Below are 27,062 nucleotides of genomic sequence, written 5' to 3'. Positions count from 1 at the left end.
CTTAAATGATGACATTAAAAAAATGGTAATTCTAATGAACATAGAAAAATATCAGCGTGTTTGGAAATCCCAATTTGTGTAACCTGGTAAAAAGGCAAACCGAACAAGATTTTGGTGAAACAAACATATCTATTACAAAGAAAATAAGTCTAACATAACTCCTATATAGCTCTTTGACTTCTATTAGAAAAGTGCAGTCTATTTAAACAATAAAGAAAATAAAACAACTGACTCCATTTACACAGGTTTTTCATTCTTATACGCAAAGCTTTTCCAGAGTATTCTCACTGCCAAAGAGTTCTCTTAAGCTTTAATGTTATTTAGTAAAAGTACCTCAATTAAGGAAAAAGATATTTTTAAAAAGCCCTACTAGTATATTATTTAAAATTAATTAATTACAAAAAGCATTTCCCCAAAGGCATAAAAATTTTTTAAAATGTTTTTCTCCTGCAATACTTACATTTTCTAGCAGAGTAACATGACACACAAAGTTATGTCCCAAAGTTCCTAAAAATATTCACAGAACCACTGTGTAATTCTGGACTAACGATGGGGGATTATTTTATACACAAACCTCCACTATAATGTGATCTTTCTAGTTAAAACAACAGCTAAAGGATCTTGTATACAATTTGAGAAGAATCCATAACATAACTAATTTGTAGGGAGTCACACTTAAGAAGACAGTTCCTGAGAATTTTATATTCATGCAGGTAGAAAAAAATGGTTACAAAATATTGGTATTCCTTTCCCCCCAAAGCAAGCAAACAAAAAAACAAACCAAAAGTGGCTATCTGGTAAAAGTCAGTACAAAGACAGAGAGTAACCATCTGCCTGGCTGACTTAGAAATTAAATTTACTTAAATTTACCTTAAAACATCTAAGGTATAGGAAACAACTTCAGGTGTTCAATACAGAACAAATGTTTGATTCTCCATCAAAAAAGACACATAATATTTTCTTAGCAAAGGAAAAAACTATTAACTGAATATGGAAAATTTTAAAAACATTTCAAAGTACTAAGAATGCACTGTATACACAAAACAATTGTTTAAAAGTAAGACTTTTACTAATAATGCACTGTGCAATAGATGTAATTTCATTCCTCCAAGTGTGAAGTATTTGTTTCTGAGCATCTAAATTTTCATTGACCTTGAAGAAAGTAAGCACTGATGATGCAAGTATAATTAATTTATCTTTTCCTTCAAATTATTTATCTTTTCCTTCAAAAACTTCTGCCATATTCACTTTACACACTCCACACACAAAAAACTGGAAAATAATTTATCTTTTCCTCCAAAAATCTCTACCATGTTCACTTTACACACAGAACACACACACAAAAACCCTAGAAATAATCCAAATGTCTAACAATAGGTGTATATCATACATCATACAGTGTTTTAAAAAATGCCCAACTAAATCTACATTAACATGAACAAATCTTCAAAGTAACGTTGAGTGAAAAATGAAAGTTGCAGAGTACATATAAGAATAGGAAATCAATTGTGTAAAGTTTAAAAACACACAAAAGACTACATATTATTTATGGATACATACATATGCAGAAAAGGTATAAAAGCATGTACAGAAATAATACACATCAACTTCAGAACAGTGGTTACCTATAGGGAGGGTGGAGAATGCATAGAATGAGATGGGTACAAAGGGAGTTTTAATTCTATCCACAATGTTCAACACTATAAAAAGATTTGAAACAAATATGGTATAATGTTAACATTGTTAAATTTGGTGGTGTTACACAGACACGCATTATATTATTCGCTGTACTTCTCAATTTTGAAATCTTTCATAATAAAAATGAAAACATTCATAGGATAAAGGAAAAGTTGAATCACTGCAGCCATTTCCAGACTAGATAATTAGCACACTAAAACACAACACAGGCTTTCTTTTCCCAAATAAGACAATAAGTATCAACAGAAAACATTGCATAATAGGCAGTGTACACTTTCATGAAATATCCATTGGTTATTATATTAAAAATATACAACAATTAAAGAACAGGATTAAGTGCTTCTACTTCAAAAGCTTTATCTCTGCATGAGTCAAAGGATCCACTTTCACACCACTAACAGGCTTTCCTTGCTTTAAAGAGTACCCCTTTGAATTTTCTTTTATGCCATTTCTTTTAAATGTGACTGAGAATAAAAGGCTTAGTGTACAAGGTATAGAAGATACCTGGCTAACTGCAGTTAAATAAAACTAATGAATACATTGTTTTCCAATATAAACTAACAGTGGCTCAATTCAAAGATAATAAATTACTTCCAGAACAAAAGCTTTCACTTTTCAGTTTGAAACTTTTAACCTGCAAGGGAAATACATATAGCCTGTAATTGTTTATCATCCATGTTTTTTTTTTTTTTGTCAGAAAAGCTTTCCCATCTTTGTCAGATTAATACTTCCCTGATCACAGATGAAGTCTTTCAAATTAAAGATAAACAACTACTTGCCTGCTGTTTCTGATATGCAGTGTTTGGATTTATCTTTGATTCCAAGAGTAGTGATCCTGCAAGTTAAAAAAATAATATTTATAAGTTTCAATTTATAAAACACAGAATAAAACATCAGAATACACATTAAAAAAACAACTTTTTTCTTCCCCCAGCAGGACATCTGAAGTAATCAAATGTATTCCAATTTACATTCTTCTCTCAAGATCTGGGCTTCATATTTAACGTAGAACATATCATCCTAACCCCATATAACCTTTAAAGGAAAAAATTCATCTCAGAACAACATTCAGACCAAGAATATGCGGAGACTAGATGACTTATTATAGTTTTATTGAAATGAAAAATTTAAGGTCTAAAGGACCACCTGAAGCCAAATTTTTTTTTAACAAGGTTATTTTATTGCATTTCCAATTTAACAAATAAAACAAATTACAAAGGACAACAACAGGGATTTAAGTACTTAGTACACAAATACAGAATTGCATTTATCCTTTTCTCCTTAAGAACAAAAAGCAGGACACCTCATGTAAAAATAAATGTCCATGACTACTTAAAAGAAAAAGTGCAAGAGTACAAGATATGTCAAAAATAAACCGAAGACTGCTATTTTTCTTTAATCTGCACATATCAGTTGCTCAAATCCAGCGATCAGATACAGTGAGGAAGGTGTTTTACTTAAGGCTGTACATTTTATAATTTTAAAATATTTCACGTAAGACTCGTACAATAAATCAACGAATACAAGTTTACAGTCTGCTCTGGTGTCCTAACTTGTTTTGGTTGTAAAGTATCCACTTGTTCACAGCACCTTCTACAAAGATAGCCTGGAGGGATCCCACACTGAAGATGTATGTGCTTGTGCGTGCGTGTATCGTGGCAACAGTCTGCAATAACCCCAGGAAATAGGTGCATTTTGGTTTTCCCCAGCACCTGTCGACTGTGGCAACCGGGGATAGTTAGCAAAATCAGTTAAAAAAAAAAAAAAAAAAGACAGAAAGTTAAGTTTCACTAAACCTTTTGTACCAGGCATATAATGGGATAAGAAAATAAAGGGGGACGGGAAGGGTCAGTTCCCTAAAACGAGATCACTACCTTGTTTCTCACGACTTCCTCTCTTCTCTCTCACACTCTTCCCCCCACCTCTTTAAGAGGCGAGACTGGAGAGGAAGGGGTCAAAGGTTTAATAAGGAGAGGAGGCGGGGGAACAGAGAATCGGCGTCCGACTGAGGATAAATCCCGACAAAGTAGTTTGTCTTCACCGTACTGAAGTGCAGACAGAAAACCAATGCGCTGTCCCAAGCGGTGGCAGTTAACAGTACTCGGCCCAGGGCCTAAACCCCAAGGCTGTGCCCAAACCGGAGGCATGGTCCCCTATCCTACGGTTCCAATAACCTTACCGTCGGACTCTGCCCGAACCAGCAGCGACATTCCCTTGAGCTCCTCCACATAGGTGGAGGAGACGTGCCCGGTGCCTCGGTCGTCCCATTGCCGGTCTTCGTTCAGGGTATAGACCTTCACTCGCCGCCGCGTATCCGACATGGTGGCTGCTGTCCCCACAGCTGCAGCCGCCGCCTCCTTGCTCACCTCGTCCGCGCCCCTCACTCTAGAGAGACGGTAGCGGCGGTGGCGGCAGCGGCGGCGGCGGCTCCGGAGAGGCCCGAGTTCACCATGGCTCCCAAGGTTCAGCCGCGGGAAGGGGCAACAAGAACCACTGAGACCTTTCCGCCCGGAGTCCCGGTTACCTCTCACTTCACCCCCGCACACACCCACCCTCCCCACCCTTTGCCCCCCAGAGCTCGCTCGCTCTCTCGCCGCCGCCGCCGCAGTAACTACTACAGATCCGCCATCTTGTAACCCGATTCTCTCTGCCTTTCTCTTCCTCCTCCAGCAAGCTCGCACGGGCTGTCCTAGCAGGGGCTACGGCGGCCGACGAGTCCAACATGAGGCGCCTCCGTTTCTGCACGCACGGTGTTCTCGCGAGGCGGGGTACTGGACTGAGGTGGGTGGGTCTAAGTGCGACTTCCTCCTATCTCGGCCCCGCCTACTGCCATGGGATCTCGGTTGGGTGGGCGGTCCCTGCGAGCTCCTTGTCTCAGCTGGTGCCGCGAGAGTCCTCTCTGGACAGGCGGCGGGCGCGGAGTCATGGATTCGGCTTCGTGCGGATTGCTGGCTTCACCCGGCGTGTGACGAGCCGTGGGATTCAGCTCTGTGGAAAACACAAAGCAAGCCTGGGAGGTACGCATCCTTGGACGGGACTCACCCTGAGCAAAAGGGAAGCAAATGTGCTCGCACTCCTTAATGGAAGCTCACCCTTTCAGCCTGTGAGAGAAAAACAGTTTAAACCTCTTTCTGTGAAGAGGTTAGCCCTTTAATGCGACCCGAAACCCCCTGAAACTCGCTATGGAGTCTGTTACAGTTAAGCATCTCCTCAGGAAGTGTCCTGTGCATCTCCAGGAGATTGTAACATTGTACACAAGTGTATCGTTAGGCTTTTGGTGGCTGGCCATTGAAAAGCATACTTTCTGTTTCATGAAAATAGTGTCCTTCCCGTGTTTGTAACGTCGGAAAATAAGTCTTCAGATAAGTTTAGGGAAGTGGCGGGGAGCTACTTTCCTAACACATCGAAGAGCACTGTTTCGATATTTTTGAGTTTCTCTTGCTGACATTTCTCGCGTTCTCTCTCGGGAGGTCTTATGCACTGAATAAGCGAGGGAGGAATTCTCTTGTCGTTCACGTTGTCAAACATCACATTAAGTGTCAAACATTGCGTGGTGGATACAAACCATGCACTGGCCCCCTGTTCGTTTTGGGTAGAATCCTTTTGTTCGTTTTTAAAGACAGTCTCAGCTTGTGCCGCCAGCTTTTTACAACCCATTAGTCTGAAAGGTGAAAGTCAGGCGAGATGCACACGTTTTACCCTGCAGCGCATCTTGGGAGTTGTAGTCATTCCTTATCAATGGTGTTGTCAGAACGTGCTTATGTTTTGACCAGATCTTGTGGGTACACCCTTCCGCGGTACAATAAAACGTGAGACGTCTTACACAGAGCAGGCGCCTGATAAAAATTAAATTCTCGTTTCAACATCTGGATACATAGGATTTTAAAAAATCTAAATATACTTGGATTAAATAGTTATAATATACGTGGCAATAGAACCCGTTAATTGCTGTGATTGATGTGGACGAAATGCATTTTGAGCCCAGAGAAAATAACATTTCTGTCTCGGGTCAGAGAAGGCTTCACACAGATAACTTTTGGGCCTGATGTTAGAGGATCCCTGAGTGGGAGTTTGGCTTGAAAGGTGTTCAAGGCTGTGGGGACCAGGTGAACAAAGTCAAAATATGTTACTGGCCTAAAAAAATGTATAAGTTATATATTAAGTTAAAGGAATGAGAACTGTACAGAAGTCACTTTGACACCATACATGTTAAAAGTTTACTGTTCTACAAATAAGATCTAACTCTGGAAAAAATGGAAATAACTGGAGTCATTTCCTGTATTTATTCAATCATTCAGCAAATATTTGTTGAGCATATACTATGTGCTAGACATTGTTCTATACAGTGAATAAATAGAAAAAGTCCTTCTTTCATGGAGCTTACATTCTAGTGCAGGAAGACAGTAAACAAATCTATGCCAGGTACTGATAAATGTTATGACCAAAAAAAACCAAAAACAAAATAGAGTAGCAGAAGGTTGGAGAGTGAGTATGGGAAGGGTAATGGTGTCTATTGAGGGGAGGCAGTCTGCCATGCATCTCCCTAGGGGAAGGGAGAGCCAGAAAGCAGTAACTGCAAGTACAAAGGCCTTGAGGCTGTAGCATGCTGAGTGAGTGAGAGGGATAGCAAGGAAACCAGTATGATTGGAGTGGAGTGAGAAAGGGGGGAAATGGTGGGAAATAAGGTTGGGAGTGAGGGAGAGGCTGTCTTGAAGGGCCTTGGGTTTTGTTTGAATGAGTTGCAAATCCATTGGAGAGTTTTGAACTAAGGAGTGGAATGATCTGAACAGTGTTTCAAAGCATCCCTTCCACCTTCCCTCTAGTACCCCTTTTGCTATACTCCCCAATATCTGAAATAAGGGAACAGAGTTAAACCCTTGGCACTCATCTCTGCCCCTTGCTGGATCCTCAGGCACAGGTTTTTGTTTTTTTCTTGCCCTAGGTCACAGGGATTCTCTCTTTCTTCCGCAACAGGCTGATCTCTAACATTTGTAAGGTCCAGGACAAGCACACAAATGGAAGAGCATATACCATATGTCTAAAGATTTAAAAATTTTAAATCAAGCTATTAAATAAAATATATTTTCTTTTCCTACCTTTAGTATACCCTGAGAAATATATTTTCATATGCCCTGGAAACCAGATTCCAGATTCAAATCTAGAATTCTTGAACTCCTCAGAGTTGCAGAGTCTCCCTTTGGCTTCTGAAGTCCTTAGCCTGCCTTCTCTTCTCACACCTCAGCTCTGCCTGCACTTAGACAGCCCTCATGTGCACACAGAGGGTACCCCAGCCTTTTGTCCAAGCTCTGTCTATGTCTACTCTCCCTGAATGTAGTCACCCTTTGGCCACTCCTCAGGAGGACAGAATTTGGGAAGAGGACTGTGCAGACCCTGGGAGCAGGCTTGGCCTTTGGGGCAGGGAATTCCAGGGTGCCCAGAGCATGGTCTAGAAAGGGAAGAGTGGGTTCCAAGTGGACACATCCCTTGGTTTCATGGACTTCTCATCCCATGGAGAGAAACATAGACAGAGGGCCAGAGCAGGATTCTCCAAGACACACTGAGGGCAGTAATGCACTGCAACAATGTGTATTCCCCAGCAAAGGTTTTCTTCAGGCAAGTTCCACTCCAAGGGTTGAGATAGATTTCTATATCTGTATATGTAACATTTATACCTACCACCTTTTTTTTTAAACACAAATAATGGAATACCGTACATACTGTTGTACTAATGTACCCTAGTTTATTTAAACCATTTTTTTCTCTCTCTATATATGTCATTTCCAATAGTTCGTAATTTCAAACAATAAATGATTGTACAGAAGTTTTTTTATGTGTGCCAATATATGCGTAGGTTAAATTCCTAGATCAGGGTTTTACAATTTTGGCACCACTGACATTTTGGGCTGGATAATTCTTTGTTTTGAGAGGCTGTCCTGTGCATTACAGGATGATTAGCAGCATTCCTGGCTTCTACCCACCAGATGCCAGTAGTATTGCACCCCATCCTCCTGTTGTAATAACCAAAATTATCTCCGATCATTGCCAAATGTCGCTTGAGGGCACATTACACTTTTTAATTCTTGAGGATTAAAAAATATAGTAATCTCTACAGAGTAAACTGGGTTCTCAGTCTTATTGACTCATGTCCTTGAGATGTAAGGCTTTCTGTTTTTACCCTTCCTAATTCTGTTCGATGATTTTGTGAAAAACTTTTATGAAAGTTTTTTTGCTATATTCATTCATTTTTTTTCCTTGAGGTGATTAATCTTTAAGGTCTTCCCCATTTAAATAAGTCATCAAAACTGATAACCTACATCCTCTTCAGCTACATTCCTATTTCTTTTCCCCTTTTCAGCCAAACTGTTCAAGGATTAAAGTTGTTTATACTCCCTACATTTCCTCACCTCACCACTCACTCCTTAATTGAACCTATCTATTCTGGTTTCTATCACCCAGCCCTCACCAAAAAGCTCTTGATAAACTCACTAAAGACATCTTTGTTGATAATGCCAATGGACATTTTTCAACCCATTTTACTTGATCTAAGTTAAAACTGACACTTATTTGTCTGAACTTCCTTCTTTCCAGTCATCTCATGATGACTCCTGCTTTATCCTTCAGATGTCACCACAATTATCACTTCCGTAGAAGAGCCTTCCCTGACTTCCTTGACTAGGTCAAATCCCCTTGGAACCAAAAAACCCAATTCACATAGATTTAAATGATAAGACAATTTATTAGCTCTTGTGAATAGAAAGTCTGAAGATAAGATGAACCTCAGGGTTGATTTAATTGAGTGACTCAAGAGTATCAGTGAGAACTTGATTTTCTTCTGCTTCTCAATTCTACTTTCTGCTCTGCCAAATCCATCCTAAGGCTGATTCCTTTTGTATCTTAAGATGGTAGCCAAGATCTCCCAAGGCTACATAGTTCTTCACCCACCTCAAAAGAGAGTTTCTTCACATATCCCCAGTTGCACTGTGATTATACTAACTTAGGTCACATGCCCACTCCTGAACCTAGAGTTTTGTGGTCTAGGGAATGTCATGTACTGGACTGGCTGAGGCAAATCAGGGCCCATGCTTGTAGTTGCCGGTGGGGTTAGTCCTACCCAAATCCCATGTATGTTACACTATGTGATATGGGTAAAATAGATGCTAGGAAGACAACTAGAGTATTCATTTTATCTTCCTATTACACACTTATAGCACCATGCACCCCTCCATTGTAGCATGTCATACTTGTAGCTTTATATTTATTTGTATGAGTTTTTATTAATAACTGTCTCCACATGTAGATGAAAAATTTTCATGAGCCCAGGGAGTATGTTTTTCTCACCATTGCATCTCTGGTACCTAGCATCCCATTCTTCTGAGGTGGTAGGTGGCAGTGTTACAAGGGTGTGTATGGGTGTGAGTGTGTGTGTGTATGTGTGTGTGTGTGTAGGGATGGTAGTCATTTGGTTATGTGGGTTTGGGAAGTGGAGTCAGGCATATAGCCCCTCTCTGTATAGACTTTTACCTTGCCCTCAAATTCTCACCCCTGATCCTTTGATTTTTTTTTTTTGTGTGTGTGGAGATAATTTGTTCTCTTTTCTTATCTGATCACCTCTGGGGTCATATAGATTGTGACTTCCTCTGTTCTGCTAAATTTACCACTGCTCTTCTATTTGCTTGTCATGCAACCAACATTTATTAAAATATCTTGTCTGCTATTGTCTCTATTGTTTGCCCTTTGCACTCTACTTTTTAAAAAAATTATTTAACTGTGTTGTTAATTTTCCATGTTTCACCAAGGTATTCTGTCATGTTTTTATGGCTTTTTAATGTTTAGTTCTCTAATCCACTTGAAATTTTTTGTATATATGAAGTAGGATGTCAATTTAAAATTTTTCCTCCCAATGGAGAGCCAACTGTTAACATCATTTATAGATGAAATAATTTGAAATGCTATTTAAATCATATTCTTTATTAAATTCACAGACACACACACACATATACACACATATATCTAGATTTGAGTCTGAATTCACTATTCTTTTTCCATTGTTTTATTTGGCCAACTCGAGTATGACAGTTAATTGCTATAGTTTTATAGTTTGTTTTGATTTTTGGTTGGTGTGGTGGCCTTAAAGTGCACCACTCTGATCTCCTTAAAGAGAACCTACTCTGGGGAACATAGTTATCTGACAGCAAGCTGCCTTTTGGGCTCCACCATTATGTTTGTGCCACAAATACCTCCAGCTGCTCCCAGCCAGTGACTCAGCACAGCAGGGATATAAAACTTGTCCTCTCTTGTCCAAAGCAGAACTCCTCTAATGACAACTCTGGCTTGGGGAACTTAACAGCCAGGATGAGACTTTCTTGGAAATACACTAATCAGAAGCTCCACCCAGTATTTCCTTCCCTTCCTCCTTTTGCAGAGGTCAGACTTGCACTATGGTCTGCAGGCTCTTCCTGTCAATTCCTGAGCCCACCTATTTTATCCATCACAGACATTTCCCCCAATTAATATCTTGCATGTCTGATCCCTTCTAGGCATCTGCTTCTCTGAGGACCAGAACTGACATAGGTGATACAGGGAGTGATGTCAGAAATCAGACAGTAAGATGGGGTTTGGGGAATGGTTTACTCAGTCCCTGGCACAAGGTGGCCATTTGACTGCTGATTTCACAGGTAGTGACCTAGGAAAACATCCTAGAAGGGGTGAATGCTGTTGCCTATTCAACAGTTCAGGATTTGAAAGATATGGGAGAAACAACGCTTATGAGGAGAGCAGAGGTGGCCAGTTAAGTTGTACTACTCCCTTGCAGAGGGCTAATGAATTGAGGGCACTTAATGCACAGTTAAAAACTACATTTGGGAGCCAGGGGGGCTCTTTGGTCTTCATAAAGAGGCCCTTATTCCCTGCAGTGGGAAAACAGATATGGGATTTGACAGTTACAGAGCTCTAAAGATATTTGAATGCTCAGTCTAGGGAGGTTTGCTATGCAGCTAGGGCCCTGGTTGGGAAAGCCTGAAGCTTTGAAACATGGGATGGGTGCCTGTGAGTATTTTGGCTCTGTAGATATCTCTGGATCCTCAGGGACTGCAGAAGTGGCTTATAACTCCTAGTAAGAGATAACACTTCCCCCTTGCAGAAAGACCTCCTCCATAGTTGCTCCCATTTCTTCTCCTAGCTGAGAGGCTATGGTAACTAGGGTTAAATCTGGTTGCAATATGCCTGGGGATTGCTTTCCTGATAAGGAAGGAGATTACGCACCGAAGGAACTGAAATAATATGCTAGCATGTACTAGCAGGAGCTGGAGGAGTACACTTGGGATTGGATTTTTAGGGTGCTTGATCAAGGGGGCTGGAGGTTAAGACTGAATAATCAAGACTTCATTGACTTTGGGACTGAAGATTTAACCCTGGTCAGGACCACAGGGGATGGGGCAAACTCATTGCTGGTGTAGCTCCTTGAAGCCCGGAAAAAGTGAGAGAAGTGGAAATGAGCTCATACCATGGCAACGTTTGACCGCTATTTTGGCAAACATATGTGGGCACTGCTCGCTTATTAGTTCTAACTAATTGTTTTATAACAATTTAAAGTGTTTTTTAGATGATCATCTGCAAATGTTTCTGTTCTCCACCTCTTTTTAAAATTTTTAAAATTTATTTATTTTATTTATTTTTGGCTGTGTTGGGTCTTCGTTTCTGTGCGAGGGCTTTCTCTAGTTGTGGCAAGCGGGGGCCACTCTTCATCACGGCGCGCGGGCCTCTCACCATCGCGGCCTCCCCTGCTGCGGAGCACAGGCTCCAGATGCGCAGGCTCAGTAATTGTGGCTCACGGGCCCAGCCGCTCCGCGGCATGTGGGATCCTCCCAGACCAGGGCTCGAACCCGTGTCCCCTGCATTAGCAGGCAGACTCTCAACCACTGCGCCACCAGGGAAGCCCCACCTCTTTTTAATCTCATCACACTGATTAGGACCTTAGAACACTGATGAGAGTAATAGTGGTGATTCTTGTTTTGTTCCTGACTTTAATGGCAACATCTTCAGTGTTGTATACATGTTCTTAATTTCTGATAGATACCACTTGCCAAGTTAAGGACGTTTCCTAATATTCTAAATTCTCTAGGAAGTGTACATCGAATTCTATAAATTGACTCTTTCGCATCTGGTTATTATATGGTTTTTCTCTATAATTCATTATAGAGATTATATGCTTACCCATTCTTGCATTCCTATAGAACTACTTGGTCCTAATAGCTATTGCCAATATTTTATTAAGATAATTTATCTGTTTTCATAAATGATAATGGCCTACATATTTTTATACTTTTAAAAAAAATATCATCTCTTCTAATTTATGAGTCCTTGACAATTGCATTAAATTTTATAGTCAATATCAAAACTATAGCCAACTACGCAGTTTTGGTTTTCATGAGACATTGGGTATTCTTCAGTGTTTCCCAACACATGCAGGATAAAGTTCAGAGTCCTAAATCTAATATTCGAAACCCCTCTACAATCTGACCTCTATTTACTGTCTTCTTTATCCACTGATAAAACTGTTCCACTCCATAGGTAGCCTTTCCCTTTATAATCATCCTTTAAAGCCCAGCTCAAATATCACCTCTCCATAATGAAGTCCTATTCAAATTCCACTTCTTAGAAACTTTCACTTTTTCTTCTAGTTAGAATTAACCTATTCTTTTCCTATCTTTTTATGACTTTTTTAAAACCTTTACTAGACTGCTCATCAGTCTGGCTTTCATAAATTGACTCTATATTAGAGTGTATATGTCTCAGAAAGAAACAAACTATTCCATCGTTTAGTACTGCACTCATAATAGGTAGTTTTAATTACCTTTAAATTAATTTTGTAAATTTCAGACTTATTTTGAAACTTGTTGCAGTGATTTGAGATATGCTTGAGATGGTAAAACTGGAGTTGTTTTAATTATCTCTGCAAAAGTCACTTACGCCCCAACTGCTTTCTAGGATATTCAGGTGAATATCCAACCAATATGTTGGTTGGTGACTTCATACTCATATTTAATAAGTCAGACATCTTTCTCTTCAAAACTATTTTACCCCCCCAGGTTTACTATTCATGTCACAGATCGTACTGTCTTCACAATGCTCAGCCTGAGTTAGGCTGAAGCCTAACTGCTTCTTTTTCTTCCCCCCAACTACGTCCCCTTCTGAGTTAATCTAAGTCTATCCATTTTCTTTTTACATTTGTTTTGCAGTATGTTGGTATTGGCTCAGTCCATTTTTTCTGAACATTCTCCCTTCTCAAGGAGTGAGCCCTTGAGAATTCTCTGACTAGTTGCTTGCACCAAGTTTAGGGTTACCAGATTTAGCAAACAAACATACAGGTTATCTAGTTAAATCTGAATTTCAAATAAACAAGGAATATTTTTTTTAAAATATAAGTATATCCCAAATATTGCATGGGCCATAGTACACTGAACATTTGTTTACCTGAAATTCCAGTTTCACTTAGCATTGTTATTTTATCTGGCAATCCTAATCAGGTTTGACACCTTTCTCAAGCTGAGCCTATTGTTTTCTCCTCCAGAAGTTGAACTCAGAGACAAGTAACTTCCTGTGGGACAGCCATCTTTTGTCCCATGATATGAAAATACGTTTGCATAGAAGAAAAAAGCTGTTATATGGAAAGCAGCACAAATGAGAGGCCATGAGACTCCATAGGTAGGGAGAACTGTCTTAGTTCCTGATAACTTGACAGTCCTGGTTCAAGTCCGCCATAGGGAGTGTGACTTGCCTTCTGTGAAATAAATTCATGGCCCTGTGATAAAATTCCCCTTTGCTTTAGCTTAACTTAGATTGGTTTCTGTCCCTTGATACCAAGACACATTCTCTTTTCCATTTATGCTGCCTACCACTCTAGTCTCTGATGAGCCTGAATTTTGTAAAAGCTTCTTAAACTTTTACACGACCTCGGTATCTTCTGTCTTCCTACAAATAACCAGGCATATTCTTGCCAGATTAAATGCTTTAAAAATATCACCTTGCACTGGCTATCTCTTGTTTTATATTCTTTAATAAAATTTGCTTTCTAATTCTGGTGAAGAACAGGCACAAGACTAAGGAGTACAAGACTGTGAAACTGGTTTACAGAAGGGAAAGGCTGCTGTATATTCTAGACATACAATACCAATAAAGTTGTTAGTCTCTTTATCTGGAATTTTCTTTCCCAAATAGCTGCATATCTTCCTCCACTTCATTCAGGTCTCTGCTCAAATGTCACCTACTCAGAGATGCTATTCTGGATCATTTTATCTAATATAGTACCTTTTTTTTTCTTTTTAAATCACTCTATCCCCTTACCCATTTGTTTTTCTTTAAAGAACCTACCACTCTCTGAGATGCTGTATACTTATTGTTTCCATCCACTAGAATGTGAGCATTGGAACTTTATCTGTTTTGTTTACTGATGCATCTGCTGTACACATTATAGTACCTGGCACATAGTAAGTGTTGAATAAATGAATGCCATGCTTGGCTGAACTGAAGTGAGAAAGATACTGATGTTAGATCTAGAAATTCAAGATATTCTATAAGAGAAGAAAAAATGTATTAAAAAACTGTAATTTATGGGCAGGGAGACGTCAATAACAAAGGTTATAAAGGAAAAAGTCTTTAAGTACCTATATTGCACTAACTACCAAAATGGGAACTCAATTTGATTTGAGTCATTATAATTTAGAGATCTTAGCATATGATAGCCGTCATAGAAAGCCTTTTTTGGAAAGCAGGTAAAACTACCAAGATGTGAATGTGAAAAATAAGAAAAGTCCAGATATAAAGTGTATGCTCTTGGTTTAAGTGGAAGTGAGACCCTTTTCGGGGTTTGTAGTTAGTGACTTGTATTTTCACTTTGTGGCACTACTGGTCTCTAGAGTTTAAGAACTAGCTTTATTTTTCCATATTATTAGCAGCTGGGAGTCTTTTTTAAAAATAAAATCTAAAACTCAAGAAAAACATAAATTACAATTTTGAAATTGTACCAGTAAGGGTTATGTCTTAAACAGAAGACAAAGTGAGAATAAAATTTTTTTGTCACTATTATAAAATAGAACAATGAAATGTACAAAGCATATAATTTAAATTTAATCTTTCATTTTCAGTTGATCTTCAATAGTTCAGAAAGTATATCAACATTGCCTGTCATGCTATTTTACATACTATACATATACATAATCAATGTTTACTGACTTAAATACCCACATTTAAAAAATCTTTGGTCAGCTAAATTTTTAGTATTTTCTGAACTAGTTAGCCCTGAGTCAAGAATTTACAAATATCTTATCAGATTTATAAAAGGAAGAAGATTCTAAATTATGACTTCCACGAACCATTTACTTTTTTTGTGGAATTATAATGTGATATATTAAATAATGGGAATGAACATCATCTTACAGCTATTACTAATAATTATATCAATAGCCTCTATACATGGCTGTTTGAAACATTTATTTATTAACTGAAAATCATGATTCCTCCATCCCTTCCACCAAGAACATCCATACATTAGCAACATACACACACAAAATGACCTAGTTCTATATGATGAGTAAATTATTTTTCTGTTATTTTCTAAATTTGAAAAATGTATTACCTCATTCTCAACAGGATCCCATTTATAATATTTACTCCACTATGTTTATGGTTTTGTGACCAATTTGAAAGGTGGTATATCATTAAAAGCAGATCAAATTAGCTCCCTCAGCTCCTTACTATATCTGGTAACTGTACTAAAGAAATAGGCACTGGTTTTGAATATGGTAAGTTTCAGTTTGTGAAACAGTTGTGGGTAAGTAAAGCTATTATGCAGAAGTAAGCCATAAGATGGCTAAGAGTAAACTGTCACTACTGTATAGGAAGAAGAAAAATATGTAGGAAGAAATCCATCATAGCAGCAAATGTGACCTATTATTTCTAAATTTTTTAGATATTTCAAAAGTACAGGATTTAAAGGGTAGTCTTTTCTAAGACGTATAAATGATTTGCTTTTAATAATAAATATGTATTGATTTATAATGTAAGTAAGAGTAATATAGGTAATTCGGGATTAAAAAACGGAACACGTAAAGTGAGCAATTTAATACAAATTAGAATATATTTATATTATATATAAATCTACACATTAGAAGATACTACTGAAATTTTGCTATACAGAATATCACTCTAGAATTCTTAAAAAAAAAAAAGTCACCAGGAAGAATTAAATGATGACTATGAAATAGATTCTCCCATTACAATACTGCTTCTGTCATTTAAAGTTTTGACAACAGTTGTAGCCGGAGACTGGAGCACTTTACGAGAAAGCCTCATTCTTCCATCAGCTGGATCACGTCCAAAGTATTTCACCTGTGTTAAAGAAACAAATATACTTTAAAAGTTACAGCACATTGACTGATACCCAAATTATTGGGTTGGCCAAAAAGTTCGTTCGGGGTTTTCCCTGAAATGTTAATTTAAATTTACATGGTCCAAATAAAGCAATGATTAATGTTTTCACTTGTTTACTGAAATCATAGCTCAGTGCTAACTGGAGGTATATGCTAATAAATATAATTTGGTTAAGTAATGATTATAAAAAAAGAAAAGATGGGGGGATTTAGTTGCCCAATTATAATCTTCTGTTAGACTTATCTGTGCCTTATTCTCATAAGAATAAGAGGTTTTTTTTTTTTTTTTTTTTAATAAGAGGTTCTCATCTGAACCTAGATAAGGGCTTCCCGAGCCTAAGTATGCTACCAACTATATAGGATTATGCTTAGGTCACTCACCGTAACACTCAAAGGACCATCTATCACACTGGAGGTTATTTGGCTTGAACACAGACATTGAAAGTCAGGGGAAAATGTGGTTGTCTTTTTACATCAGAAGGGACTTAAAAACTATCTTATACAGAGAGATTATGTTTTAGTTCTTATCTTTCTCTAGAGGCTACTTGAACAGTGGGACTACAGATTGGGAATAAACCAGAAGTTGTAGTCACTCAGGTCATGGGTATCAGGAACAACTGGAACAGAATGTGGTGCAGCCAAAAAAAAACCAGACTGTCAACCACTTCTTTCATCTACTCATACAGGACTATTAAAAAGGTCAATTTTGTTATCAAAATTCTAGAACTGACATCATGGCTTTCATCAAACTCAAAAACTTTTAGCCTCAAGCAGTATAGAAGCAATTAAAGTCTCAACTCCTCAAATACCTTACCTTATCAAGAGTAAGGCTAAAGAGTTACCTTATCAAGTTTCTTATATCCTGTCTCCAAATCACTGACTCTGCATAGCCATCCCTGACCGGCTCATGTATTTTTAAAAGCTCTAAAGGGGACTACTGTCCTAACTAACCCATAAGCTCCTTGAGGGAAAGAATTGCATCTAAATCCCTAATGAGTCTGTTTTAAGCAACCCTAAAGTTAAAAAAGAAGCACAGCATATAAATAATATAAATCACACATGTTGATTTGATTCTTTCAGCTTATTTGATGAAACAAATAATTGAAACTTCAAGTATAATTTACAATTTTAAGGCTAAAAGGTTGAATACAAGTACCTGAATTTCTTGGCCAACTTCTAATCCTAAAGCAGTGGGATGTTTAATCTGAAAGAGAACGTGTTAATCTATTAGTTGTCATGCATAATTACCTACTATCCATGGTAGTACACATTTTTTTCCAAGTGGAAAACAGCTATATTGGTTTTTCTGATTATAAAATCTGTTAATTATAAAGATTTAAAATAATACAGAAGTATTCAGATGATAGTAAAAATCATCCAAAACCCCTCTGCTTGTAGATAACTAATGGTAACACTCCAATGAGTATCCCTTCAAATAGCTATTTAGTGTGTGTCTTGCATTTATAAAAATGGACCTTACTGAGCTTGTTGTTTTATAATACACAGATTTTTATTCAATAACATGTTGAGATCTTTTCATATTAATAAATGAAGCATTATAATTGAATATTCAAATTACATTATTTGTTTAACCAATCCCCTAAAGATGGTCATTTAATTTGTTTTAAATTCCAGTGTTGCAAATGTTAATAATCAGTGAATCTAGGTGAAAGGTATATGGGTGTTCGGTCTATTATTTTTTCAACTTTTCTGTAGGTTTAAAAAGTTTCAAAATAAAAAGTTGAGGGAAAATAAACTGCAGTGTTGCAATTATCATATATTCATATAGTCTATCCTCTGAGAACAAAGTCTGAGAGGAACTTTGTGGTGGAACTTCTAGGTCCAAAGGTACTTGTATATTTACCAAACACTCTCCAAAAAGTTTGCCCCACTTGACATTCCTATCAACTATCAACAGTGTATGACAGTGTCCATTTTTTCTCTACACTCTTATTTATGCACATTGGGAATTTTCAACTATCTGAAAAGTTGAAAAATGGTAACTTGGCTTTATTTGCAGTTTAAAAAATTGCTGTTGATACTGAATATCTTGGTTGGCTTAAAAAAAAAAACCAACAGTTTTTCCATGTTCTTTGTTCATTTTCCTATTGATATTCATCTTTCTTACTGACCTACACAAGCCCTTTGTATATGAAGCCTCTGTCATATAAGCATTTTTTCCCCTAAGTTGCTGCTTGTCTTTCAAACTTCCTGTAGTTTTGCCATAATTTAAAAAAACATGGGGTCAAATTTTATCACTTTATTTACATTTTTGGCTTTGATATCATGCTGAGAAAGATTTTCCCCGGTCCCAAGATCATTAAATATGCATATTTTCTTCTAGTGTCCTTCCTCAACCCTCACCCCTCCCGATGCCCAGATTTTCTTTTTCTGCCCTCACTGCCTTAAAAAGAAAAGTTTTCTTTTTTACATTTAGCTCCTTGATACAAATGGGATTTCGGTATAAAAAGAGGAAAGATCCTGTTTTATGATAACTAGCTGTACCAATATCATTTATTGAATAATCCTTGTTTCTTCACTGACTAAAAATGCAACTTTTAGTATGTATTATATTCTTATGTATATAACTGGGTTTATTTCTGGTCTCTATTTTCTTTTGTCTATTTCTGGGCCAGTAATACTGTTTTATCCTGTATTACTTTATAATATTTGGTAAAACAGACCTATTATTTCTCTGCCCCCATAGTATTGAATGGTTTCATAATGGTCTTCCAAATGTATAGACTACAACAAAGACTAAGAACATCCTAAGAATTATCTTTCCATGAATGACTGGTCAGGAAAATTGGGAAAACAGGGCGGTAACTAGATATTTTTACTAACTGCTATGTGTTAACTCTAGAGGCTAGTCTACCTTAAAACACTCAAGAATGTTTCTATTCCATCATGGAAAAAGAAATATTATCTGGTAAACAGTGTAAAACAGCAGTATCTCTGTCTTTTTGGTTTTGTTTTTGTATTTAGGCTAGTAGTGGACAAAATGTACAATCCTCATCAACCTAGGTAATTTCACTATGGTTATTTTAAGGCAGTTTTAAAAATAATCAACTATGCCTTTCTTGTTTTTACCTTTCGTTGATCAAGTTGTGTGTTATGAAGTAGTACTGCAGTCATATTTGGATATAGTTTAACCATTACTCCAGTGTCTCTATGAAAAGGAAAAAAGCCTGGTTAGAACGATAAGTAAGTCTATTATCTACTGATAATTAAACTGTGATTATGTTTTCATAGGAGAACAAAGTAAAAAAACACATAAAAACCCCTCTCCAGTATATGTTTTTGTAACTATAAAAAGTATCTAAGAGGGATACTTATTTTTCCAATTGAAAATACACTTTATATTTAAATACTTATGGATCAAAGGACAGAGAAAAGATAAAGGAAAAAATATGCTGGGAAAAGCTCTTGGAATATATATTCTTTTATATTTTTCTTCATAATATTTTCCAAAAAATTTTGAAATGACATTAAATATTTTAAAATAAGTGTAGAATTATCATCAACCTATTAAGGAGTGATTTAAGGAAGGGGGTTACATAAAATGGGATACTTATTTCATTAAAAAATATATCTTCCTTTTTTTTCTTTAATCTACTAAAAAAAAAACCATCCCATTTCTTAGTTTTTACCTGTGATATTAAACAAATTATCCCATTGCCTTTTATAATTCATTTCAAATTTCAAATAGTTCTGAACATTCATGCTACATCGGATAATTTTTTTTTTCTTAAAGGGAATTTTCTGACTCAGAAAATGCAATCTTTTTAGCTGGTGAAAAAATGATTTGAGGTTGAAACTGGCATTTAAAAAAAAATGCACTACTTAGGCATTAAGTAGTAGTATCTTTAAAACAGACCAACAAGAAACTACCAAAAAAAAAAAAAAAAGAAGAAAGAAAAAGGAGATATTGCTAAGTCTATTTGGGGCTTGTTTACTGTTTATTGGGAAGATTAAAATGGTGGGAAATTTGGTTAAAGAAAACAATTCGGTTAGAATAATATATTAGTATAATTATAATCACAGAACCATGTTCGTGAAAATCTACAAACTCGTGCAAAAAATAAATTTTATGTTAAAAATAAATAATGATTATATGGTAATTGACATATAATCTAAACATCTTACAATTTCAAAGTAAATAATGCAAATGTGAAGTTAACATGAGCTTGTAATATAAATCTTATAAAAAGCAGCACAGCATTTTAGTTGATATTACCTGATTTCAGTTATTGTGGCGGTATATACTGCTCCAAATTCTAATTGCTGCTCTTGCTGTAAGTGCAAAATAAGCCGTAAGATTCATAAAGAAAACAGCAACAAAAAGTAGAAAAAAACTGACTATTAAAAGATCTGTTCTTACATCATCTTTGCAGATTTCGGTAATGAAGTCTCTTGCTTCATGCATGGCACTGGGTGTTGGTGCAAATATAGAAAATGTTTCTTCATCCACCTGACTAATAGTTACTCCTTTTAAAAAAATAATTTTATATAAAAGTTAACTTGCTCATTCCACTGGAGAATAGTCTTAAAAGTAGATGTGAGAGCAGGGGAGTGACCTGGAGGTAGCTGGGCAGGGTTGTGCTATGCTTAATCACTGCTTTAGAAACGAAGGGATTCATTTATCAACAAATACACACTGCACACCTGCTATGTATCCAACACTGTGCTAGGCCCTGGGGATACAACAGTGAGCCAATGTCCCTACTTTCTTGGAGCCCACAGTCTGGTGGGAGAAAGCATATAAGTTCTAATTTTGGAGAGTTTGGTTTTGTGCTCTTAATTATGAGAAGAAACTATACTAGAACCCTTTCCTCACCTTTCTCCCTCTTACTCTGTAGAGTGGTGAACAGATGAATGAGGGACAAAATCATGTCCGTTTCTCAACCCTGAGAACTGCCCAAGGTGACTACTTCTCGCTCTCCTTCAGTAACCTCAAATCTGGTAAGTACTAGGTAACCCAAAGATTGATTCCAGAAAAAAACAAATTGTAAAGCATACTACTTCTACACATACCCTTTAAATAAAAGAGTCTAAATAAATAAGACTAAGTGAAAAATAGCAGAACTCATAATAAGAAAAATTAAAGCAAAACTCCTCTAAAGTGAAAAAGTAATTTTTCTAAATGTTTGATTTTAAAATGTTGAAGAAAAACTGATGAATTCTAAGTCAGCCTTCTTGAATATAAAGATGATCGTTTGCTAATTTATTAAGAGGCATACACAGAAAACTTACAGTAAAGACATGTCAGTGTTATATCCTTTTTTCATCTCATTGAGATGTCAATGTTACACCTGCCTCTCATTTCTCAAACTTATTTTTGGAGAAACACAATAGAGGTGAAATGGCAAACTTACATGACCTAGCATTAAATAAAAAATCCCAAACATCATACAACTCTTACCTGTTTCAGCCTGAAGTTTTTTTAAATGATATCCACCTGGTCCAATAAATTTTGCTCGTTTTGATAATGGAACCTGAACAGTTTCTGAAATGTAGTACAGACAAAAATATAAATTATTTAAATATATATATATATGTGTGTATATATATATATATACACACACACACATATATATATATATATATATACACACACACACATATATATATGAACCTAAAACACGTACTGGTCACTCAAGACTTGGCCTAGACACATGTAAAAATATTTCAGTATGAAATATAGAAAAACAATTTGCTATGTGACTTAAAACAATTCTAACATCTAAGAACATCCCCTGAAATTTAAAGTATTTTAACTATAAAAGCATTAGACTTTCTTGTTTTGTGTATGGATTTTAAAAAAATTTTAAATACCAGTGTACTTTCATATGTTTACCTTATCATGAAATCAGTAATTTTAATGTATTACCTACAACAGGTCCATTTTCTTTTCTAGATGCTCGAGGTTTTGAAATAGTTTTGTTCATAATCTGTAATATCTCCTTCTTTGCCGCTTGAAGAGACAAAAACATAATAAAATTATAACTGTATAAAATAAATGTGATCAGACATAGCAGTATTCTTAGTTTTATGGAGTGGAATCCAAACTCTTTAGCTTAATAATCAAAGTTCTTTACATCCCAATTACCTTAACAATTCTACTTGTATTCCCTTCTCCAGTCCTATCTCAGGGAGTCAATTTGTAAAAACTGAATTTTCACTGGTTTTCCACATTGATGATTAGTCATGTACCCAATAACTTAATACTTCTTGATCTAGGTTGTTACATTAAATTTCATTTTCTAAAGCAGTATTTTATAATAAGCCTATTTTTAATAATAAGCCTAATAGGAATTATAGTTCCCATTAACACAAAGACAGTGATAAAAGGAGAATCAGGCACACTGGTTTGGCTTACCTGAGGCTTGCTGAATGGCCTCCATTACAATTTTTATTGGTATTCCAGGTAATTTAATGTCAGCCTAATATGGAAAAGCCGAAAAATTATGTAAATATTGATTTATGACCTTATTTAAATATTTTAAAATGAAACAAAATGGGTTTTAAAATACCTGTAATGCAGTTATTCCCTTAGTAGTGCCGGCTATCTTGAAATCCATGTCACCATGGTAATCTTCAATCCCCTTAAAGAATTTAACAAATTATGATATAATTTTAAACAAAAGTGAAATTCACCCATAGTCACTGTAGAGGAATTTTTAAAAATAGCTTTATAAGTAAACCATGTCCTTTAGGACTATACACAAAAAAATATCTTGTATATTAACTACTGCTTTCAATTTGTGGCTTTTTAAGTTATAAATATTTCGTTAGAAAATCACTTTATTTTTCATGTTCCCCCCCCATAAATGAATGCATAAGGATTAATTTACGATCATCCTAAAGTGAGCCATTATGGATACTTATACTGTAATATTTATTTTTAACTCACATCCTATAAAATCCAAGGCAAATATGCAGAAAAGGAAAGTAAGAACAAGGACTTCTATTTCTCCAGCACTAGCATTCTTCTAAACACACTATGCTTGTAAAGTGTGTATAATCTTCACCATTAAAATTTGAAAATGTGAATATACTTGCCAGAATATCTGTCAGCAAACGATAATCTTCTATTTCACCCTTGTCAGGGTTGTTTTTGGTGACCAATCCTATTGCCACACCTGCGACAGCAGATGAAATTGGAACTCCTATAATTGAGAGAAAGAACTTGTGTGCAGTGTGTACATCAGCCTAACATAGGTTATTCATCTTCTTTTGACATTGGATGGTGTTCTACATTGACAATTACCAAAACTAAGTTAGAGTACAGGTCTTAATAAATCATATGACTATCTCCTTTCCTCTTTAACATATAATAAAAGCTCCTTAACATAATTCTAATTTTGTTCTCAACAAAAACCTAATAATAGCAAACTTAACTCTTAAAGTAATCCGTTTCTTTGCCCTTTACTTTTGGTGCCTTCTTTTTCTTTTTGAAAAGTAATCATGTATTTGGTAAATCGTTCCAGCCTGAGCCCTTTAGTCCACCTTCCCATGACAGCCACTATTAGATTTTTTTGTATATCCTCCCAGAAAATTATACCCAGGGAGTAAAAATGTGAGTGTAATCTTTTCTTTTCTTTACCTTATTCTTTTGAATGGCTGCAGAGTACTCCCTGTATGTGTTTATAAGCTATACAATAGTAGTGCGGTTACTGAGTCAAAGGGTGTGTGAATTGACATTTGTTATAGTGTCAACCACAGTTTTCCACAGTGTGTAGCATTTTATACTTTTACCAGCAGTATATGAGGGTACCTGCTATTCTACATTCTTGTTAATTTTTGTCAAATCTTTTGACCTTTGCCATCTGAATGATAAAGATTGCAGCTTATTGTTTTTTTTTTTTTTTTAATTTTTATTTATTTATTTATTTATTTATTTATTTATTTATTTATTTATTTATTTTTGGCTGTGCTGGGTCTTTGGTTCGTGCGAGGGCTTTCTCCAGTTGCGGCAAGTGGGGGCCACTCCTCATCGCGGTGCGGGGACCGCTCTTCATCGCGGTGCGCGGGCCTTTCACTATCGCGGCCCCTCCCGTCGCGGGGCACAGGCTCCAGAAGCGCAGGCTCAGCAGCCGTGGCTCACGGGCCCAGCCGCTCCGCGGCATGTGGGATCCTCCCAGACCAGGGCTCGAACCCGTGTCTCCTGCATTAGCAGGCAGATTCTCAACCACTGCGCCACCAGGGAAGCCCAGCTTATTGTTTTTAACTTGATTTCTTTTTGAGTGAAGTTGAACTTTTTTTCATGTTTTTAAACCATTTATATTTCTTTTTCTGTGAACTGCCTATTCATGGCCTTCAACCATTTTTTATGTGGTTGTTAGTCTTTTTCTTATTGATTTGTAAGAGCTCTTTTAATATGGACAGATCTTTGTTAAATATATAGAATATTATATAGTAAATAAAATATAAATATGAAATGTAATATAAAATATTATTTTCTAGTTTGTTGACTTTATTGTGATTTTTTTTTTTCCTGTAGAGGATTTTATATGCAATCACGGTTCCTGGATTTTGCTTATTTAGAAAGGTTTTTTTTTTTTTTTCTGGCCGTGCCACATGGCTTGTGGGATCTTAGCTCCCTGACCAGGGATTGAACCCCGGGCCACTGTAGTGAAAGCACTGAGTTCTAACCACTGGACTTTGGGGGAATTCCCTAGAAAGGTTTTTTCTGTTCAAGATTTTCATAAAATCTTCCTTGTTTAATTAAAAAAAAAAGTTTAAAGTTTTGATCACTTGGAATTTATTTGGTATAAAGGAGTGTGACAGAGACCTCATTTCATATTCTCTAAGCAATCTCACATATGCCCACAGTTTTAACTATCACCTACAATGTTGATGACTTAGAAATCTGTCCCTCCTGCCTAGTTCTCTTTGCTAAACCCTGGATCTGTATAGCCCATCTGCCTATTGGACATCTCCAGCTAAATGTCCCCAACACATCTTAAATATATATACAATTATGTTCAAAATTTAATCACCCCCAATAAATCCTTTCTCTCGTGCATTCCCTGTCTTGGCTGAAAGCAATAAGACACTCATACTAGAAACAACACATCTTTCCTCATTTCCTATACACTATCAAGTCACAAAGATCTGATTAGTTTATCCTCTAAATTTTAAAAAAAATTGTCCTGGATACTGAAATATCCATTTCGACTCCTTTAGTCCAAGTCCACATTATTTCTTGCCCTGGAAACAGTTTCCCTGTCCGGTTTTTTAGATTTTAGTAACCCCACCCACACCCCAGCTCCTGTTCTCTCCCACCACATCCCCTAGGGCTATCACGTAAGCTAGGAAAAACTACCCCCAAAAGAAAAAAAGCAGATTCGCATCATGCCACTCTTCTCCATAAAATCCTTCAAGTTCCCCATTACCTGCTTCCAGGAATTTTTTATTTAAGTTCTGTGGTCAAAAAAGTTTGGGAAATAGTACATATCCTGCTCCTAGAGATTCAATATTCACATTAACATATTTAAGTTTATTTAAACCATATTAAACACACTTGCTTAACCCTGTGCAAACCTACTTTAGAACAAATTTTTTTCCATAGTATACAATAATCAACATCCTGTTGTACTCTATTTTATGGAATACTGAGTTGGGAGATACTAGCTTTAATAGTTCAAACTCCTTAATGTATTAATGATCTTTGAAATCTGGTCCCAGTTTATTACATCATCACTTCTTTCAAATACATTTCAGGAACATACTATACTGTTTCATAACTTTGCATATGTTGTTCCTTTCACATGAAATACGGGCCCTGATGCTAATATGCCTGGTCAACAACCACTCAACCTTTAAACCCAGATGAAATGTCGCTGTCTCTATGAAGCCAATTATGTTCAGCCTAGTTCTTCATCCATATTGTACATATTTGTATTATCTCTTTGATATGTTAGTATCTTTATGTTTGTTTTTGTTCCTGTAAACTTTTTAAAAACTGGGTACCATTTGTATCCCTGGAGCATAGACAGTGTCTGATATAGGACATGGCAAGCACTCGTGTTTGAATCGAATACCATTTGTTGGCTCTTCTCACAGGATTTGACATTTATTCTTGTCAAATTTTTTTTCTTTTTGGCTCCATATTTTTTTATCTTGTCAACATTTTTTTTTTTAGAGATTAAAAACTGTCATTTAACATATCAGTCACATACTCCTTTTTATCAGTATCCTTTTTATTGGAAGGCCAGTGTCCTTAGTCAAGTCAATAACAAAAAACATTGAAGGGGACAGGGTTTAGGATGGAGCATCTTCAAGTATTCTACTTGAGACTCCTCTCCAACCTACCCATCAGATTATCCAGTCCTGGCTGCTCACCCTTCAACCAGTTATAAATGGTATACTTATTACCCTTTCTTAATTTCTGCATCATTTACTGCCAAGGTCATAAACTGCCAAGCTGAACTCTAGATACACTGTACAAGCAGCACCCTCCCTCTACTCTAAACCTAGTAATATTTTCAAAAACAGAAAATGAGTTTACTATGGCATGACTTATTTTAAATGAGTCTCTTCTGGTTCCTGTCTTAAAATACTTACACGCTATTCTTTTACCATTTAAGAGTCTTGCCAAGGGTCACTGTCAAGTTCACTGGGTTATACTTTACAGAAAATACATTTCTTATTTTTCAGAGTAAGAATTCTGTGTCTTTGGTATACTAATCTCCATGATTTCTCCAATACTGCCAAATTGGTTTCAGTTATCTTATCCTGAAGTTCTCATCATTACTTAGGATGGGTTTTTGTCTAGACCTAAAGATCTGAATTCATTTAAAGCAGTTAAAGACTCTCTTATGATCTTTTATCTTTCAGTTCACCTTTTTCAGGATTTGTTCTGTGTTTTCCAATATGAGATTATAAGAGTGATGAATGCAAGCTCCATGAGGACAGGAACTTCATTTTGTTTAC

General features: G+C 36.4%; 2 protein-coding genes and 1 long non-coding RNA gene across 3 annotated transcripts in view; 1 reads left to right on the top strand and 2 right to left on the bottom strand.

Moving 5' to 3' along the window:
• Window positions 1-4,165, bottom strand: part of PPP4R3B (protein phosphatase 4 regulatory subunit 3B) — a 45,612-nt gene extending 41,447 nt beyond the window's left edge. The window contains exons 1-2 of the mRNA XM_057557876.1: window positions 3,878-4,165; window positions 2,478-2,533 (exon numbers count right to left, since the gene is read on the bottom strand). Coding sequence (XP_057413859.1) covers window positions 2,478-2,533; window positions 3,878-4,019 — 198 coding nt within the window. The 5' untranslated portion in view covers window positions 4,020-4,165. The remainder of the gene's footprint in view (window positions 1-2,477; window positions 2,534-3,877) is intronic.
• A 418-nt stretch (window positions 4,166-4,583) lies between these two features.
• Window positions 4,584-27,062, top strand: part of LOC103005313 (uncharacterized) — a 214,001-nt gene continuing 191,522 nt past the window's right edge. Inside the window, exons 1-2 of the long non-coding RNA XR_009009857.1 lie at window positions 4,584-4,715; window positions 20,984-21,086. This is a non-coding gene — a long non-coding RNA (uncharacterized LOC103005313). The remainder of the gene's footprint in view (window positions 4,716-20,983; window positions 21,087-27,062) is intronic.
• PNPT1 (polyribonucleotide nucleotidyltransferase 1) overlaps window positions 15,174-27,062 on the bottom strand; it is a 42,447-nt gene continuing 30,558 nt past the window's right edge. The window contains exons 19-28 of the mRNA XM_007189984.2: window positions 23,187-23,293; window positions 22,658-22,729; window positions 22,504-22,567; window positions 22,015-22,098; window positions 21,547-21,630; window positions 20,506-20,612; window positions 20,362-20,417; window positions 19,215-19,293; window positions 17,281-17,328; window positions 15,174-16,083 (exon numbers count right to left, since the gene is read on the bottom strand). Coding sequence (XP_007190046.3) covers window positions 15,949-16,083; window positions 17,281-17,328; window positions 19,215-19,293; window positions 20,362-20,417; window positions 20,506-20,612; window positions 21,547-21,630; window positions 22,015-22,098; window positions 22,504-22,567; window positions 22,658-22,729; window positions 23,187-23,293 — 836 coding nt within the window. The 3' untranslated portion in view covers window positions 15,174-15,948. The remainder of the gene's footprint in view (window positions 16,084-17,280; window positions 17,329-19,214; window positions 19,294-20,361; window positions 20,418-20,505; window positions 20,613-21,546; window positions 21,631-22,014; window positions 22,099-22,503; window positions 22,568-22,657; window positions 22,730-23,186; window positions 23,294-27,062) is intronic.

The sequence above is a fragment of the Balaenoptera acutorostrata genome, chromosome 12 (genome assembly GCF_949987535.1).
Source record: "Balaenoptera acutorostrata chromosome 12, mBalAcu1.1, whole genome shotgun sequence".
NCBI lineage: Eukaryota > Metazoa > Chordata > Mammalia > Artiodactyla > Balaenopteridae > Balaenoptera > Balaenoptera acutorostrata.
Note: the sequence above shows the minus strand (reverse complement) of the source record. Positions and strands in the feature narration are given on the sequence as shown.